Below are 16,749 nucleotides of genomic sequence, written 5' to 3'. Positions count from 1 at the left end.
CTCCTTTTACATGTGGGCTGCTCTCCTCTTCCAGCCAGTTGCTGTACCCCTCTGCATCACTCTGGAACTTGTAGTTAAGTCCACATCCAAAGAGCAGGGAAGAAATTGGTTGTGCACAATTGTTAACAATGTTTCCTGGCTCTGTCTCTAAAGGCAGGCCTTGGCACTCCTTGCAGGCAGTGCAGCTTCATTGCTGTGACGGTTGCAGGATATTTTGCTTGGCCTTATCTTCTGCATCTTCCCCTGCTGCTGTTGGAGTTTTCTTCACTGAGCCCCTTTGCTGAGCAAGTTTTTTTTTCCTTACTTATTAGGATGAGTTTGGGAAGAGTTTGGTGGAGGACTTTCCCAGTGACTTCGTGGTAGACCTCAGCCCCACAGTGCATGGGTATGCTAATCACAGATAAAGCACTGGTAATGTTTTTGTCACTGAAAACTGAGGCTGTCAACAAGACCTTGTCTGTCTTTCCTTGCAGATCATTCTTGTTCCCAGTGAAGGCCTTGTATAATCTGGATGAAGATCAAAGTCAGGAAGCAATTGCCATTAACCTCTTGCCATTGGTGTCACAGAATGAGCTGGGCAGGGTCACTGCTGGGGCAAGTAGCCAAAGTAAAAGGTACTTTGACAATTACCTGTGGGATGACTGCAAAGGGAAAGGAATTGTTTTCATTTGGTGCACTTCATGTGCCTGATAAGGAGCTGTCCAGAGAATTTATCTGTTTCCAGTGTTCTGTTCCTTCTCTTGATGTTAGACATATTTCAGACTTTGATTTCTACCAGAAATAAATCTGACCCCATTTTTTGTTCATTACAGCTATTTTTCTTCCCTTATACACTTTTCCAGAAAACTGGTGATCACCAATTATTAATTTGTGGCGTTTTTTTTCTAACCCATATGGTGCATTTCTGCTCTGGGTTGCTGGGACTTGCAAGAAACAAAATAGMAGGCATAGGCAAGGTGGCCTGGGGAGGACACAGGATATAATGGAAAAGTGATGTGCATTCTGGAGATATATAAAGCATAGGACCCACCTAATTTCTTTTTTTTTTTTCCCCAGGGCTGTGTCACCCATGTGTCTGTCACCCTGTTTTCGATTGCTGAGGCTCTACACTGCAGAACAAAACAGCGGAAGCCTGGAGGACATCGATGCCTTACTRGGTATGAAAATGGACTTTTTCTAGAGCCTGGCTGCCTGCCTTGTTGCTGTTCCAGATCTGCACATATTCCTCCAGCTGCAGAAAGAATTGTGCAGTTTGTGAAGGAGGCTGAGATGCTCTGTGCACACAAAGTGGAAGGGAGGCAGGGKAGACAGTTGCTCTGTCTGGGGAAGGAGTGGCTGATGGGCTTTACTCCAAATAGCCATTGGAATTGATGCAGGCTTTGGTAAGAGGCCTTGTCCGTGCAAAGCCCATGGGTAGCACACAGTCCAACCTGTACTTCTCTTGCTCTGTGCCAGGTTGTCCCCTTTACCTGACTGACCTGGAGGTTGAAGGGAAGCTGGAYTCTCTATCCAAGCAGGAGCGTGAATTTCTGTGCTCACTCCTGTTCTATGCTCTCAACTGGTTTCGTGAGGTGAGTAGATCCTTGTCTGCAGGTTCTGGAGTGGAGGGATGAGGGAAGGCTAGGAGAATAGAGGTTGTTCAGCCAGGAGAGGGGAAGATAGAGTGAAGGGAATGTTGGGATCTTTTACTACGGTCTTTGTTACCTAACAGAAATGTTGTGCTCCACTTCCAGAGAGGCTGTAGAATTTCCTTTCTTGTGGTGCTCTGAACTCTTTGTTCTATACGTCTGTGAGCTGACAGAAGGGTAAAATGCAGTGTCTTCATGCAGATTTGGACCATGTATTTTCTAACATCAATGGTCAGTGGGATTGCACCCTGCTGGGGTTATTTTGATAACACAAGAAGGGCAGAGTTGGCACTTTCCACATTCCCTGTCCTCCTGCTCTTCTCCCAGGACTGCCTCTTTCCTGGCAGACCTGGGAAAGGCCAAGGGGTCTCCAGAGCTGCAGATATCACAGAACCTGACAATGTGCTGTCTGCTAATTCCTCTTCTTCAATCAATATTTTGTCTATAGGTGTTTCCCTATTGTTTTTTATAGATTGCACCAATTATATCCATGTTCTTATGAGCTTCTGAAGAGCTTTGTTCATGCAGTCTGAACCTTGTCACACAGGCCACTTGTGCTGTGTTGTRKGCTTAWTCAGKACTTGAGAATGTTATTCAGAAAAGAAARAGTAATAGAGTGGGTACAGTTCTCCCTAATTCAGTGAGCTTTGTTTGTATCTCTAGGTTGTAAATGCTTTCTGCCAGCAACAGGATGCTGAAATGAAGGGGAAAGTATTAACTCGCTTACAGAACATCACAGAGCTGCAGAATGTGCTGGGAAAGTGCTTGGCAGGTGAGGATGAAACATTTGTACATTCTGGACCTGTACCAGCTGTGAAGTGAAAGGAATTGTCTTCAACATCAATGGAGGAAGCATATGGTAACACACACTGCATTTTTACAGTGGCCTAGAAGTTCATGCATGGACAGCTGTAATTTTCAATCTGTCCAAGTCCAAACTGCCCTTCTCAATCACTTTCTCAGTGAGGAGCACACAAGCTACACTCTCTAGATTCACATACACATGAACTTTTGCATATCCTCTAAGCACTGACGTATGTTGTCCATCTACCAATAACCTGTCCAGACACCAGGCCTTCTAATCTGCTCCACTGATCCCCTACACACTGGCTATTCCAGCTCACTGCTTGTTAGCAGACACACAAACTCTTACCCTTACCTCACAGGCACAGACTCCACTTTTTCACAGTGAAATATATGATCCTTCCTTTAGATATGTATCTGCCCTGTATGTTGTCACTCAGGAGCTGAACTAACCCAAGTTCTACATTTTGGCTCTTTCAGCAACCCCTGGCTATGTCCCACCACCAGCTACCTTTGATTGTGAAGCCCCGGAGGCTGCACCATCCATTAATGCTGCTGGTCCAGGCAGAAAAAGGAGTGGTAAAGAAAATTTAAAATGTTTAAACAAACAGACGTGGTGGGGGTTGACTGGCAGATTGCACTGCAGCCAYTGCACTTGTGTGTGCCTAAAGCACTAAATTCTTGGCAAAGTCTATCTAGCTTGAAATTTTTTCTCATCATTGCCTGTTGCAGCTGAAGTAGAGATGGAAAATATCCTACACCAAACAGGTATAGGGATACACCTATTTTCCTTGAGAAAGCTGATGAATAGCATTGATCAGTGAAAATCCAGGGCTTTCATTGTTTGCTTTCACCTGCCAAAGTATTTTCTGCAGCACTAAGTTCTTTGTTCGGTGTGTTTGTGGCATCATTTAGTACTGAATCTATGGCTTCAGCTGCCTGGCAAACCCCTGAGCTTTAGGTTGTACCTAACCAGTGTCTTGGGAGCCTTGTCATGTCTCTGTTGCACAGGGAAATCTTTCCTTCATCCTTTCTCATTGCTAGCTCCCACGGAGAAGAGACAGAACTTGCCTTTCAGCTTTCAAGCTGAAGCAGATTTACTTTGTTCTTCCTTGTCTTTAGTTCTGTTTCTAGATTTGATTTATTTCTAGTTTATGTTAGCATTTCCTGGGCACATACCTGCCTTAAGCCAAAGTGGACAAAAATTCAAATTTCATTCAATGAGAACTGGAGAAGGCTGTGCCAAAGCATTGTGCAGGGTCTGGGCCTGTCACGTGAGAGTGATTGAGGCAGAAAGAAAGTTTTGACTGTGTTCTGCAAACAAGAGGAGGATYCATCACTTCAGATACTCTATTTTAAAGGAGCACTTAATCTACAAACCTGTGCATGCTCCATGCTTTCTTAGTGCTGATTGAAGTGCAGCCTGTGCCTGGCTGCAGGTGCTGTCCAGTGCTGAGCACAGTTGTAGACTTTGATTCTGAAGTTGCTTTTCTGTTTAAGGAAGGAAAAAGAAGGCTGATGGCAGCAAAGCTGGCTCTGCAGATCGTTCTCAAGCAGAGGACAGTTCTGAGGGAAACCAGCCTGATACTGAGCTCTCTGAGCTGGACAAGGTAGGTGTACATCTCTGGGGACTTCAAAGAAGACAGAACAGAGAAGGTGCCTTAGAAGCTTAAACAAAAGCTTTGAGAGAGGGTTTGTTAATTCCAAAATTAATCACATCAGGTGGTTCACTCCTGCTTTCTGGCATCTGCCTCCCATCAGAATTTTGAAAATTGTCCCTGCAGAATCCACTCTCCTGCCATTTCCTTTTCAGACTGCTGCTGATAGAGAGGCAGGAAATCCTCTGGCACAGCTGCAGAGCTATCGCCCRTATTTCCGAGAGCTGGACCTCGAGGTGTTCACTGTGCTGCACTGTGGACTCCTCACAAAGTCTGTCCTGGACACAGAGATGCACACAGAGGTGAGTGGAATAGCCCAAACCCACAATGGTGAGGCTTTGTGTAACGACCTCTCTCAGAGGCCTTGGCCTTGTCTATTCTGTGGAAGTTCACAGCAGGTTGGTGTTAAGGTGTGTTGGTTCAGGAATGTGAGCTGGGGACTAGGAGAGCATTTGACATCAAGTACTTCAAGGCACTGAGAAAAAGAGGACTTACCTGAGAASAGCAGACATGTCATGTAGCAATGTTAAAAACAAAATAATGTAAATGTTGCATAGAAGGAGATACACGATAACATGTATAGACCTAATGGAAAGAAAGTGGCTTTAATACTGAGCACAGGTGAGCTGTAAGGTGTTAGATACATTAAATATTACCTATAAAAAGAACCTATGACATGTAAATGAAGCCTGTGTTGCAAAAAGACAAGTGCTTTAAGGCATTAGGAGATCATGAACAGCACAAATGTGGGGCTGGTGTCATGGAGGTGCTCTCAATGAGCAAGGTCTAGAAGCTTATATAWAACTGCATTGCCGTGGCTGTGGAAGATAAAAGTTAATTTTGTTACCCTCTTTGTAGGCAGGCTGAGTCCATCTGGAGTCTCAATTTGTCAGACTACAGTAAATGCATGAACTGTGAAAAGGCCATGGCAGGCTGGAGCACAGCCTGGTCTGCCCTTGCAGGGCAGCTGTCGCTGTGCATGCAGGTCACAGGCCAACTGGAAGAGTGTTTGACAAGTCTCTTGGGCTATGTGGCGTTTTTTGAAATTACTTCTTGACTGTTACTCAGTTGGTGAATTTTGTGACTCTTAAGGCTTAAACCTCTTTTTATCCTTAKCAGCTTATTTTTAATGTCAATATATATAAATCTGTTCTTTCTCAATAGTAATGTTGTACTGATATCGCCTCAGCTATGCCTACAGCATTAGGATGGCTTCATGCTTTCAGTAACCAGAACTAATGCCCCATTCCTGGCATTGGGGAGCATAAAACCAAATATCTACCAAATAAGGTCCATCTGAGGTTAACTGATCCCAGAGTCATGACTAGAAACAGAGGGGGTGAAGTTGAGCTTCAAGTCACTACAGTTACAGCTGGGTCCTGGGACTGACTGTTCTTTTAATTTCAGGCTCGTGAAGTTGTGCAGCTGGGGCCTGCTGAGCTTTGCTTCCTTCTGGATGATCTGTGCTGGAAGCTGGAACATGTGCTGCCCTCRGGCTCCACAAGGAGGGTGCCCTTTCCAAAGGCAAGTACAGCAGCAGGTGATGGGTCCAGGCCTGAGCTGAGGCCGAGCACATCAGGAGCCTCCAGACCTTTCCTGAGAAATGGTTTTCAAATTTTTTCCATCTGACAGTTAAGTGGAAGTGTGACACCCAGCTGTGGGTCAGAGCAGCACTTGCTCTTTCAGAAGAGACTTGTGTACACTCCTCTTACTGAAGAGTTTGCAGCATCTGGTTCTCTGCGTGCCTCAGGAAAGGATATTTAACTGAGGGAGCATTGTAGCCTCAAAACTCAACTGACCCTTTTCCTAGCCCTCCCTGGGAAGATTGACTATGCTGTTATTCAAGAAGCAGCCCAAGTTAGCCAGGCCAGCAGAAGCTGCTGCATCCATGTTTCTGCCTTTTCTGCATTAGAAACCCCCCCTGAGTACAGGGACTCCTTGCAGATGCCCTTAGGCAAAAAGGAAATGCATGTCCCACTGCATTAAACTGAGAAATTCACTGCAACCTGATGGGCTCAATCRTATTCATTGTTCTTTCTCCTTGTTTTTCTACCTATCTTAATTCCCACATGCAGAGACTGCCTTCTCTTTGTGTYTRAGWWMAGAGWWKSMWWCTCTKWWCTYAARGGTCYTTTCCAACCTAAATGATTCTATTAGTGAGCTGTGTGYCACATCAGTTTTATTCTTTTAGTCAAATGTTATCTATTTGTCTGAGTTGGTGGTGCTTGTTCAACAGAAGCCAGCTTTCCTACCCTGTGACCCTTTCTCACCCTGTATGACATCAGGAATTGCACTGTTGGCAGCAGTCTAAGGTGTAGCACTTGAAGTTATTCTCAAGAAAGACAGACGACTTGTTCTCAAGAAGCAACTTTATCTTTTGGGTTTGCTGCAGGAAAGAGGCAACAAGGACATTGGCTTTTCCCATCTGTGTCAGAGATCCCCCAAGGAAGTTGCTGTTTGTGTGGTTGATCTACTAAAGCCATTGTGTAAGCACATGGAGAACATGCACAACTACTTCCAGGTAAGTGGGCAGCAATTTGACCAAAAAAACCATCAGGTTTTGCCTCCTGTGAAGATACTTTTCATTTTGTTTGGGAGGAAAAAGGATCACCTTTTTCTTCAGATTTTCAAACTTACGGAAATGGATTCTTGTGCCATTATCTTTCTTTGGAATAGCGTTTAATGAATTATTTGTTCTGTATTGAAGGCTGCTGTACAAAATCAGGGTGCAGAAGATGAACCAACAGTAAACATCCAGGAGCACCAGCTGATGTCCTCTTGCTACCAGCAGCTGTTACTTACTTTTCGCTCCTTATTTGCTTGGTGAGTTTAAAAGAAAAGTGCTTGTRTAAGGAAAGCCCATTTATTGCTTCCTCTTCATGTTTCTGTTCTTTAGTTTGTACCCTGCCAAAGGCCAATCAGCCATGAATAACAACCCACTGCAATGAGTGGAGTCTTCTAAACATTTGAGCATTTCTGCTATACAGATCCTCACAGACACTTGGAGTTCAAAGAAATAAAGATCTCTACAATTTCCCTCCCACTCCCCATTAGGCTCCTACCTTTTGTTCTAGAGGTGACGAGCCACAGTCACTGCATTTGTGCAGCTGTTGTCATTATACATACTCCTTTTTTTTAAGTCTGCATAGCATTAGTTAGCTTATGGGTCTCCACTTATGGAAAATGGCCTCTCCTCACCAAGCTAGATCTGCAGTCTAACTGAAAAGTTAATATTGTTTGTGCTCAAGGCTTTCCATTCCCATTCAGTTTCCATTTTTTTTGGTGTCCCTTTGTAACTTTCATATTGCAGAACTCATCTTGAGTATCCAACTTCTATAATCTTGCAAAATATGCTTAGATATGCATTTGCATCTGATTGCCTTTTCTAGTCTGATGGTGAATTTTTTTTCCCTCTCAGGAATGGTTTTTCTCAGCATGAAAAYASTGATTTGCTGAGGTCAGCTCTCCGRGTACTTGCAGACAGGCTAAAGCCAGGAGAGACAGAGTTTCTTCTTCTTGAGGAACTGATAAGGTATAATCTGAATTTCACAAGGTTTGAAGTKGACAAATTTCAAGGAATTTTCCCTATTTTGTGTGGGCATTATAGGTAAATGTGTGTTTGGGAGCTCTCATAGAGACCCCACTCAATTCAAACAGCTTTACATTGAATGGCAGTGTAGTCAAACCTCATGTAAAAGAGTAAAAATAACAATATGTAAAATATGCATAAATCTGTGGATCTTGTTTGTATGCTGTTTGAGACAAGGAGAATAGTAGTATTCATAGAAGGAATGCTGTGTTCTGGAGAGTTAAAATGCTTCCAGGTACACAGAAGCAGTATATAAAGCTGTTATATAAAGCTTAGAGTGGCTGGGGTTTGAGGGGAGTTTCTCAGTGACTAAATTCTTATATATTAGTGACTGACCACCCCTTCTTTAGAAGGGCATTGCCAGAGACAAAACACTGGGATAGGGAGACCTTGGATCTGAGATGGTCTAATRCCTCTTTTTCATTTGTGTCTGAGAGTCTTTTTACCTTTTCCCTTTTCTGTTATCCYCAGTGAGAGTTTTCAGTACCTCCTGAACTTCCAGCAGAGTGTTCCCAGTTTCCACTGTGCCTACATCCTCACTCAGCTCCTGATTGCCATCGCTGAGAAACCCATGTCTGGCTGGAAGAAGGAGAAAATGGGTAACGTGTGAAGAGCCACTCATSTCAGATGAGTTTTTGTGTGGTCTTTTGCCTTTTATGGGCACATTTCCCTTTCACATGCTGGTAATCTCATTGGGTGAGCATTCCTAGCCATTAATAAAGGGAATAGCAGTGAATGCATTGGAACCTCTTTGGTATTTGTTCTGCTGTGCCTCAGTCACATAGGCAGACTCCAGCTCTCTCAGCTGATGTTTTTAAAAATCACAGCTTCACAACTTTTAAGAGRTCTAAGCATAAGCCTGCTGTTCAATGTTGGAACCATCTTAATCACTGATTATGGAGGTGATTGATCATACACTTGATCTGATGTAACTTCCTACTGTTAAGTACAGATGTCTGTGGCAGCTCGTTTCCAAAATTCATGGAAATGAGCTGCAAATACAGCTGTTACTCCAGGGCAGAGAGAGGAAAACCTGTAAGTTTTTAACCYCATGCCACAAATGTTTTTAGTTAAGAAAGTTCCTCTCATGGATTAGGACCCATTACGTAAGATGAACAGCAGATAAGGGACAGACATGGTTGCAGGGAATATATAAGAAAACTTCTTGGTCTCCACTTCAGCACATTGAAATAAAGACTCCAGACAGTTGCCTCTCTCAGCCATTCCTCATCATACTAAGACACCTCTAGAATTTGTCCTCCAACCCCCATAGCTATGCAGAATTGTAGATTCCCTCCTTTGAGACTATTTTACTATTTTAAACAGTCCCACGCTYGGAGAACTATTGACTGAATGTGGCAGAGAATAACCTATTCTAACTAATCATTTCCTGGTTTTAAACATTTCTGCAAGAGATAAGCAGGTTTGTTAGAGGTTCTGATTTCAGAAATCTCTAACATTTAAACTTGTCTGTTCATGTTTATTATTGTAGTGCTGTGGCCAAAAAGCCAAGTCACTTGTTATTGGAATTTCATTTTTGGAAATGGATACCCTAAGGGTTGCATATGGCCTAATTAAAAACAAACACATGGAATACTATAGGAGCTACCAAATAAGGTTTAATGTAATTCTGTCAGGCAGAAATGGCCAGGGGTGAATCATGGTTCTGATGTGAACAGGTATTCCAGACCAGGAGCAYGCTGGATGTGAAAATATTTTATCATGATAATGTCCTGGTGGCCTTGCAGCTTTTAGGGAAAATGCATTCTGACTTAGAAAGCTCAGGCACATGAGAGGTAGTGAGAATGTGTTCTTTAAAAAAGTCATTTGAACATGCAGCTTCTGTATRGAAGAAAGAAATGGTTTAGAATTATTATTTCAGTAAGTTATCCCTTATGTTTCCCAGCTTCTCTAGCAAAGCAATTCCTCTGCCAGTCGTGGGTGAAGCCCAGTGGAGACAGAGAGAAGGGCAGCCAGTTCAACAGTGCCCTGCACACCCTGCTCTGGTAAGGYTCAAGCCATTCCCTCAGGCATGCCAAGACACTTTTTCTAATGATTACTGTTGCTGCAGAAGAATGGCCYCTCTGAATCATAATCCTCATGCTTTCACAGCTTGGTCTAAAGCCCTGTTTCTACACTGTTCCTAAAGCACAGTTTCTCTCTTGGTTTGAAGCATGAGGTCCAGTTGAGCACCCTTCCTCATCAGGTCCTCTGTCACTTGTGTCAGGARCTTCTCATCAATGCCCTCCAGGAGACTCCTGGATTGCCTGTGCCCTGCTGGGCTSTCCTTCCAGCTGGGATCATGGTGGTTACCCCATGAGGATCAGGGCCTGAAATATAGGAGTACTCCTGGCTGTCTGTAGAAGGCTTTGTTGGCTTCTTCCTGATCCAGGTGGCCTGTACAGATASCCATTTCAATGTCATCCATACAGGTTGGGTGTTTTCTCTCAATTCCACCTCATCCTCTTCCCAGCCTGACCTTCCTAAATACAAGAATCAGGAAATATTGAATCCATGTATGTTTCAGATCATGATAGCTTTTAATGACATCACTGTGAYAGTTTTAAGTACTGCTTTGGGTTTCCTGCATGTGATTGCCTTTGGCAGAAAAGAACTTGTCAATTTAGGCCACATTTGCAGGTTAGGCAGTGTTCAAAACCTTGTTGTGTCATTCTGCTCAGTAATATTTACTGATCAGCTATGCTGGTTTTGGATTTAGTGTCTACCTGGAGCACACAGATAACATCCTGAAAGCCATAGAGGAMATCTCCAGTACTGGTGTTACTGAACTGATGAACTCTGCCAAAGATGGATGTTCTTCTACTTACCCCACATTAAGCAGGTAATTATAGCAATAGAAACTTTAAATTGTATGATATGCATAGTGGCAGTTTCTGCTTTTAAATATTTTGTTTTCTTATTTTGTGGTCCATTGTGGTTTCATATATATATATATATATATAGTGTTTTTATCCTTATTATATTCATTTAGTTTTCAATATTTTGTTTTCTTATTTTGTGGTCCATTGTGGTTTCATGTTGGTACTGTGGTGGCTACCCTGCACACTGGTAAACACTGTTTTGGCACTGTGCAACTGGGTAGCACGTGGTAGCTTTATGCCAAAGTGGAATGTCCTGTGCTTAACATGATGTTGAGTTYACTGCTGTGACCCATTTTAACTGGAGAATGAATTGCTGTCATCAGGTGTGYTGTCTTTCTGTGCTACTGTGGTGGTACAAAGCAAAAGTCAGAGGCCTGGGGTGGCTGTAAGCAATCTGGGCTGGTGTGCAGTGGGCAAAAGCACACTCAYGGTGCTTCTGCCCCTGGCACAGGAATTTGGAAGCAGGGATGACCAAAGCTCCTGCACTCTGAAACTTCCAAAATCATCTTAAGCTGAGAACTGCAAGCCTTTCACTGTGTACCTCCAGAGCCATAAGGAAGTGGTGGTGTCTAAGTGTGGTTATACTGAGGAAATGGTAATGACTTCCTAGGAGTCTCCATCTGTCCGCACAGTTGGGCTGGGCTAGACATGTTTGTGAGTCCTAGGGCCAATCTCCTACTAAGAAGGATGCTCAGCTGGGTAACCTCTGAGTTTTCTGTATCATTCTGGTGATAAACAGCCTATCAAAATGCTTAGAGCTGACTTTGAATTTCTTCATTTTCTCCATAGGCAGACATTCCCAGTTTTCTTCAGAGTGATGATGGCTCAGCTGGAGAGTTCAGTGAAAAGCATCCCAGCTGGGAAACCATCAGACTCAAGTGAGGTAGGAAAATAAATGCACTGTACTCTTTGAGGGGAAGAAAGCTTAAGTTAAGTTGGACARTACAATGAAAAGGTATTAATTGGAAAGGCATTTACTTCTGAACTTTATCTAGGAAATGCAGTCAGATGCCTTAATTCATCAGCCAACACTGRTATACAGGGTAACATAAAAGTAGCATCATTTTTCCTTGATTTGTACCATGTCAGAAATCTARTAAATCCAGCAGAAGCTGTAACCAGAAAATAAGCATTAATCACAAAAAYACTAAACTGTTGCAGTTGGTCTGCATACCTGTGTGGGAGCACATCATTTTGCAACAAAGAGCTGCTTTGAGAGCAAAGAAGTGAATTAACACCTAGCACTTTAGACCACTGCTCAGGCTGGAATTGCCATGAAGTGGTTTTGCTATAATAAATATGCTTGTGGTGAAGCTTTGTTCCTCTATCTTCAACATCCACAATACTTTGGACACAGCAAATGCTGAAAGCACATCCAGCAAGGTGGGAGGAAATGCACCATCTTGGATTATTGTYTTCTTGCATGCCATAGGTGCAGCTGGAGAAGCTGCTGCGCTGGAACATTGCTGTGCGGAATTTCCACATCCTCATTAACTTGGTCAAGGTGAGGTTCTGGTTGTTGTTCTGCCTTTACCTTCAAATTCCCATCAAAGCCTGGTGTTCCCAGGCTCGTGAGCATGAGGGCAAAATGTGAAGTGTGCCTGACTAGTGGAACAACCCGAAGGTGGTAAATAAAGCCAGTTATAATCTGTGCCCAGATCCAGTGAATGAAATATTCCCTTCTGTCAGTTTTGCAGCTGGTTCACTCAGTGTCTCTGTGATGCTGTTTGGGGTAGAATGTGATAGGTACAGCTGCACTTTTCTCCTTCCTCTGGTTAATCATTACTGTTTATTTTTACATTTCTGAAGTGATAATTGGCAAGCCTAGGTTTTTCAAGTCCAGATTTTTCTATAGCAGCATTCACTGGAGCCCTACCTGTGTTCCAGATGCTTTTTGAGAGCACAAAGGGTAGAGCTAGACCACTTAGTTCAGTTTTGTCCACAGTTCAGTTTAGCCCATAGCAGCACCAGGGTACCTTCTCAGTTTTGCTTTGTCCATTATGTGGTGACTCTTTTTTCCTCTTGTCTGTGTAGGTATTTGACAGCAGGCCTGTACTCAGCATCTGTCTGAAGGTAAGCCAGAGTTCAAAACAACTGAAGATAGAGTTTAAATACGAGCTTTCTTGAATCATTGTCTTCAGTGCAGTGTAGTGGTTACTGGATTCTCTACTTATACCTTGCTATACATATATATATGTATAGTGATTCTAACATTTTCCCTTTAGTTCAGTTTTATTCCCAGATGCCTTGTGGATAAAAYTAGGGATGTGTACAATGATGAGACTGTGTCCTTCTAGCCTCTCTTTGCAGTAATTAAAGTGGGACACTTTACTGATCCTGTATATTCCAGTGCAGCCTTCACATTAACATAATCTTTTTCTAAGCAAGAACAGTCTCTTGGGTAGCTTGGAAGGATGTATCATTATCTGATCTGACTTTGTGATGGTTCTTTTAGAAGGAGTTTAAATTTGCCTTCTGATATATTTATCCCTCTTTTATAGTACGGCCGCCTCTTTGTAGAAGCGTTTCTGAAGCTTGCCATGCCTCTCCTGGACCACAGCTTTAAAAAGCACACGGTAAAGCCTTCTGGGGACAGAACTGGCTGCAACCAGTTGGGAAGCATGACTGATACTTCGTGCATACATAAGTCTTACCTCTATCCCACAACCCTTTATTAAAAGGATTGCTAGGACTAATGCTGTTTCAGTATTCTTGTTTCCCTATGGAAAAGTCCTTTGAGAATGATTTGCTGGTCTACTTACTTATTGCAGGATGATGTGCAGAGTTTGCTGAAAACCTTGCAGCTGAGTACTAGACAACTTCATCATATGTGTGGCCATTCCAAGGTAAGATAAGTTCCAACTGCAGCACAAACTCCTGTCTTAAGGATGGTGTTATTTCCCTTCCACTGCTTTTCCAGGGCATAGGCAGAGTCTACTTGAGTGCTTCCAGCAGTGTCTGTACAAGCAAAAACACTGAGAGAAGATGAAATAGCCTTGTTTAATGGCCCAAAAATTGAAGTATTTATTCTGGAAGTGGCTAACTTGGATGTTAGATCAGGTTGGCATAGTATTTTTTAGGAGTGAGGTTCTGGACACCTTTAGTTGTTGGCATCTCTTAGGGGGTGTTTCTGAGGATGAAAACTAAGACCTTAGAGACCTTGAACAAAGCACAGATGCCAGATTGATAATGTGGGAGAGAACTTTTGCCAAAGATGAACAGCTTTGTGAGTCAGAAAAATCAGCAACAGGAGGCAGATGGGGAAAAACCCTGCTCAAAGTCCTCTTGAGGTGACTCTTGCGTTGTTACATTGGTAAGGGCAAAGGGAGAAGAGGGAGGGTGGTAACTCAGTCTGCCTGTCTCTGTAGGAGACTTGGGACAGGAAGGAAGGAGAGGATTAGCCCTTTGCTTACAGTGTGGAGAGACAGTTCTTGTTGCAAGAGACAATCACATGGCAGAAGACAAGAAAGAACTTCATGTGTCCTACTTTGTTCCCAACTCCTAAAATGTTCACAAACAGTTGCCCAAGAAGGGAGTTTTGCTTAAGTGCTGAAGGGAGAAAGTCAGCTACCAACATGGCTCCTAAGCTAGATTTGCCCCCCATTTAGGCCAGAGTTGGCATCAGGAGCATAGAAATTTAGCTGAAGATCAGAACATGCTGTTGCAGCTCTCAGCACAAGGTGAGAATTGGAAGTTGGCACAAACTCTGGCAATGCTAAAATGTCCTCCTGTTTAAAAGTGGAATCCTCATGCCTGCTCTAAAGTCACAATTTACTTTGTAAGCAGGATAACAGCATTTCACCTTTCCATGTCATGTTTGTCTTTGAACTTGATGAGAATTTTCAAGTGATGTGTCCCATGATCCCATGATCCTCATTAGAACAGAGCTGCAATTAGTGAACACCCATATTCTAGCACTGGTCTGGTGCCTGCTGCAATCTGAATAGGGCTCCGTGCCAAATCATTTTGCAAGAATGAGAAGGCAGAAACTGAATCTGGGGCAAGTAAATGCAATGTATGCTCCATACTTGTTTGAAGAGTTCTCACCAACATTTATTAAACTAACCTTGATTTCACTTTCATACAAACCTCATAGGTGCTCACTGACCCATCATGCAGTGTGACCTAAGATTTGTCACTCTCCCTCAATACATGTGTCTTTAAAAGGCATCGTACAGCAGACAATAGCAATCAGCTTCACCTGTCATTTTCTAAGTATTTTTGTCATTTCCTCTCACACCAAGCCTCTCTTCTGTTTATGTATCTAACCCTGGGCACAAGGACAGTTTCTGGAGACAGATTTTTGCCAATGCCGTGGTACTTTGTTGAGTCTCCAAACTGCCTGCACACAGTTGGGCAGGTTCCAGGCCCCAGGGAACACTGTGAGTGTTGATTGTGTCATTAGCAAGGGTTTTGCTGATTTGGTTCTGATTAGTGCTGATGATTGCTAGGTCCTGCTTGTTACACAAACTAGAGAACAGCTTGCTGTTGGTAATCAGGTAYCCATTCCCTGCTGGCAGAGCTTGAAGCAAAGCAGTGTCCCTCTGCCCAGGCATGTTGAACTCTTCCAAGAAGTGCAGGTGACCTGAATTCATAGTATAGCTAATGAGAGCGTCTTAATTCCAGACGATTACAAAGTATTCTCATGAAAGAGGAAAACACTTAGGTACAAAATAATTGTGCAGGTTTTGGCAGGTTGACACGTTTTCTGGTTTAGCAATGTCTGTTCTGTACTGCAGATTGAAGCCTAGCAGGAGGAGATGCTCACCCAGAGCTAAATCTCTCACGATACCTGGCATAGCTGCCCATCCTCTGGTGGTTTTTGCTTACAGCAACTCCATCTGTTCCCTCCTGTCCTAGTTTTCCAAAAGCCAGTGGTCCATAGAAGCTGGAGATTACAGTGAACACACATTCCATGTAAAGGAATTGCACGAGCCACTGAGCAAGAAAAGATTGTGTTGGAAGTGATGTATTCAGCACCTTTCTCATTTTTTCTTTTCTAGGTTTGGGAATTCCGCAAAGGAATTACTAGCCTCTCTCTAAAGCTCATGACAAAAACTGAGGCTTCTTTTTTAATCTGGGTGAACATAGATGTTTGGATTGCTACAAGAGATCATTTTAGACAAAATACTGATTGAGCTTTCTTTTTTAACAACAGCTATAATTTGACCAAAAAGTGACATAATCAGGGTAAATTTTGTGGGGGTCATGTCCATCCCACCTAATAACAGATGGTTTTTAAACAGCCAGAACACTTAGGCACGAATCAATGCTCATCGCATTTTCCTGTTTCATAGATTCACCAAGACATTGGACTGACCAACCACGTGCCTTTGTTGAAGAAGTCCCTGGAACAATTTGTGTACCGAGTGAAGGCAATGCTGGCATTCAACCACTGCCAGGARGCCTTCTGGGTCGGCATCCTCAAAAATCGGGATCTTCAGGTGAGAATCACAGCCCTGCCTGGGACAATTAAAATCTGGGGGAGGACAATACTCATCTTGTCCAGACAACTGTGACCCTCCCCTTGTGTGTGGGTATAGCTAAAAGGCCAGATTCAGTGTGACCATAGTACAGTCATGTCCAGTGCAGGAGAAAGAAGCAGTTTATTTCAAGATTGAGGATCTGCATCTCTAGGCTCTCACACTGAGGGGACAGTTTGATTGTAATGAACAGGTACAGGGATTCTTTGGCTATGCTGTGGCAAGAAACTACATGCACAAGAGGGAAGAGATAAAGGTCGCTTTAACAACTTTACACACTTTCATGTGTGGCTTTAAAAGAAGTTCTGCCTCTTCATCTTTCAATGTAGAAACAGGATAGTTAAACAAAACCTGATTTTTTTTTTGCTCTGAAGCTTTTTATTTAAGAAGGCAACAAAATGCCCTTTTCTTCCATCCCACCCTGGCACCTTTTGGCCGCTTATATACAAGTCTTTCGAATTCAACTTAGGGAGAAGAAATTTTGACTCAAGCCAGTGAGGAGAGGGGCTCAGATGAGGACGAGGAGGACGCAGAGGACTCGGCGGAGGGCCCCGCTGAGGAGGTACTTCAGGGGCCGCGGGGCTGCRCCTCTCGAAGGCGGGGGAGGGTGAGGGTGCAGCTCCGGCGCTGACGGCGGCGCGTCCCGYAGGAACCGAGCGGCAGCGACACGGACGGCAGCGAGAGCGGGGGGGCCGGGCCCGGCCC

At 43.5% G+C, this 16,749-nt stretch overlaps 1 protein-coding gene across 1 annotated transcript in view; it reads left to right on the top strand.

Annotated features, from left to right (window-relative positions):
• The window catches only part of FANCD2 (FA complementation group D2), a 35,257-nt gene that overhangs the window by 16,134 nt on the left and 2,374 nt on the right, over positions 1 to 16,749 (top strand). Inside the window, exons 22-44 of the mRNA XM_057380403.1 lie at positions 312 to 385; positions 474 to 614; positions 1,057 to 1,157; positions 1,456 to 1,571; positions 2,292 to 2,400; positions 2,913 to 3,011; positions 3,933 to 4,042; positions 4,246 to 4,392; positions 5,498 to 5,614; positions 6,483 to 6,611; positions 6,798 to 6,913; positions 7,509 to 7,622; positions 8,151 to 8,278; positions 9,586 to 9,685; positions 10,399 to 10,521; positions 11,351 to 11,444; positions 11,994 to 12,065; positions 12,596 to 12,634; positions 13,063 to 13,137; positions 13,333 to 13,407; positions 15,859 to 16,005; positions 16,514 to 16,606; positions 16,694 to 16,735. Coding sequence (XP_057236386.1) covers positions 312 to 385; positions 474 to 614; positions 1,057 to 1,157; positions 1,456 to 1,571; positions 2,292 to 2,400; positions 2,913 to 3,011; positions 3,933 to 4,042; positions 4,246 to 4,392; positions 5,498 to 5,614; positions 6,483 to 6,611; positions 6,798 to 6,913; positions 7,509 to 7,622; positions 8,151 to 8,278; positions 9,586 to 9,685; positions 10,399 to 10,521; positions 11,351 to 11,444; positions 11,994 to 12,065; positions 12,596 to 12,634; positions 13,063 to 13,137; positions 13,333 to 13,407; positions 15,859 to 16,005; positions 16,514 to 16,606; positions 16,694 to 16,735 — 2,361 coding nt within the window. The remainder of the gene's footprint in view (positions 1 to 311; positions 386 to 473; positions 615 to 1,056; positions 1,158 to 1,455; positions 1,572 to 2,291; positions 2,401 to 2,912; positions 3,012 to 3,932; positions 4,043 to 4,245; positions 4,393 to 5,497; positions 5,615 to 6,482; positions 6,612 to 6,797; positions 6,914 to 7,508; positions 7,623 to 8,150; positions 8,279 to 9,585; positions 9,686 to 10,398; positions 10,522 to 11,350; positions 11,445 to 11,993; positions 12,066 to 12,595; positions 12,635 to 13,062; positions 13,138 to 13,332; positions 13,408 to 15,858; positions 16,006 to 16,513; positions 16,607 to 16,693; positions 16,736 to 16,749) is intronic.

Source organism: Malurus melanocephalus, unplaced genomic scaffold (genome assembly GCF_030028575.1).
Source record: "Malurus melanocephalus ecotype Western Australia unplaced genomic scaffold, MMel_1.1 scaffold_452, whole genome shotgun sequence".
NCBI lineage: Eukaryota > Metazoa > Chordata > Aves > Passeriformes > Maluridae > Malurus > Malurus melanocephalus.
Note: the sequence above shows the minus strand (reverse complement) of the source record. Positions and strands in the feature narration are given on the sequence as shown.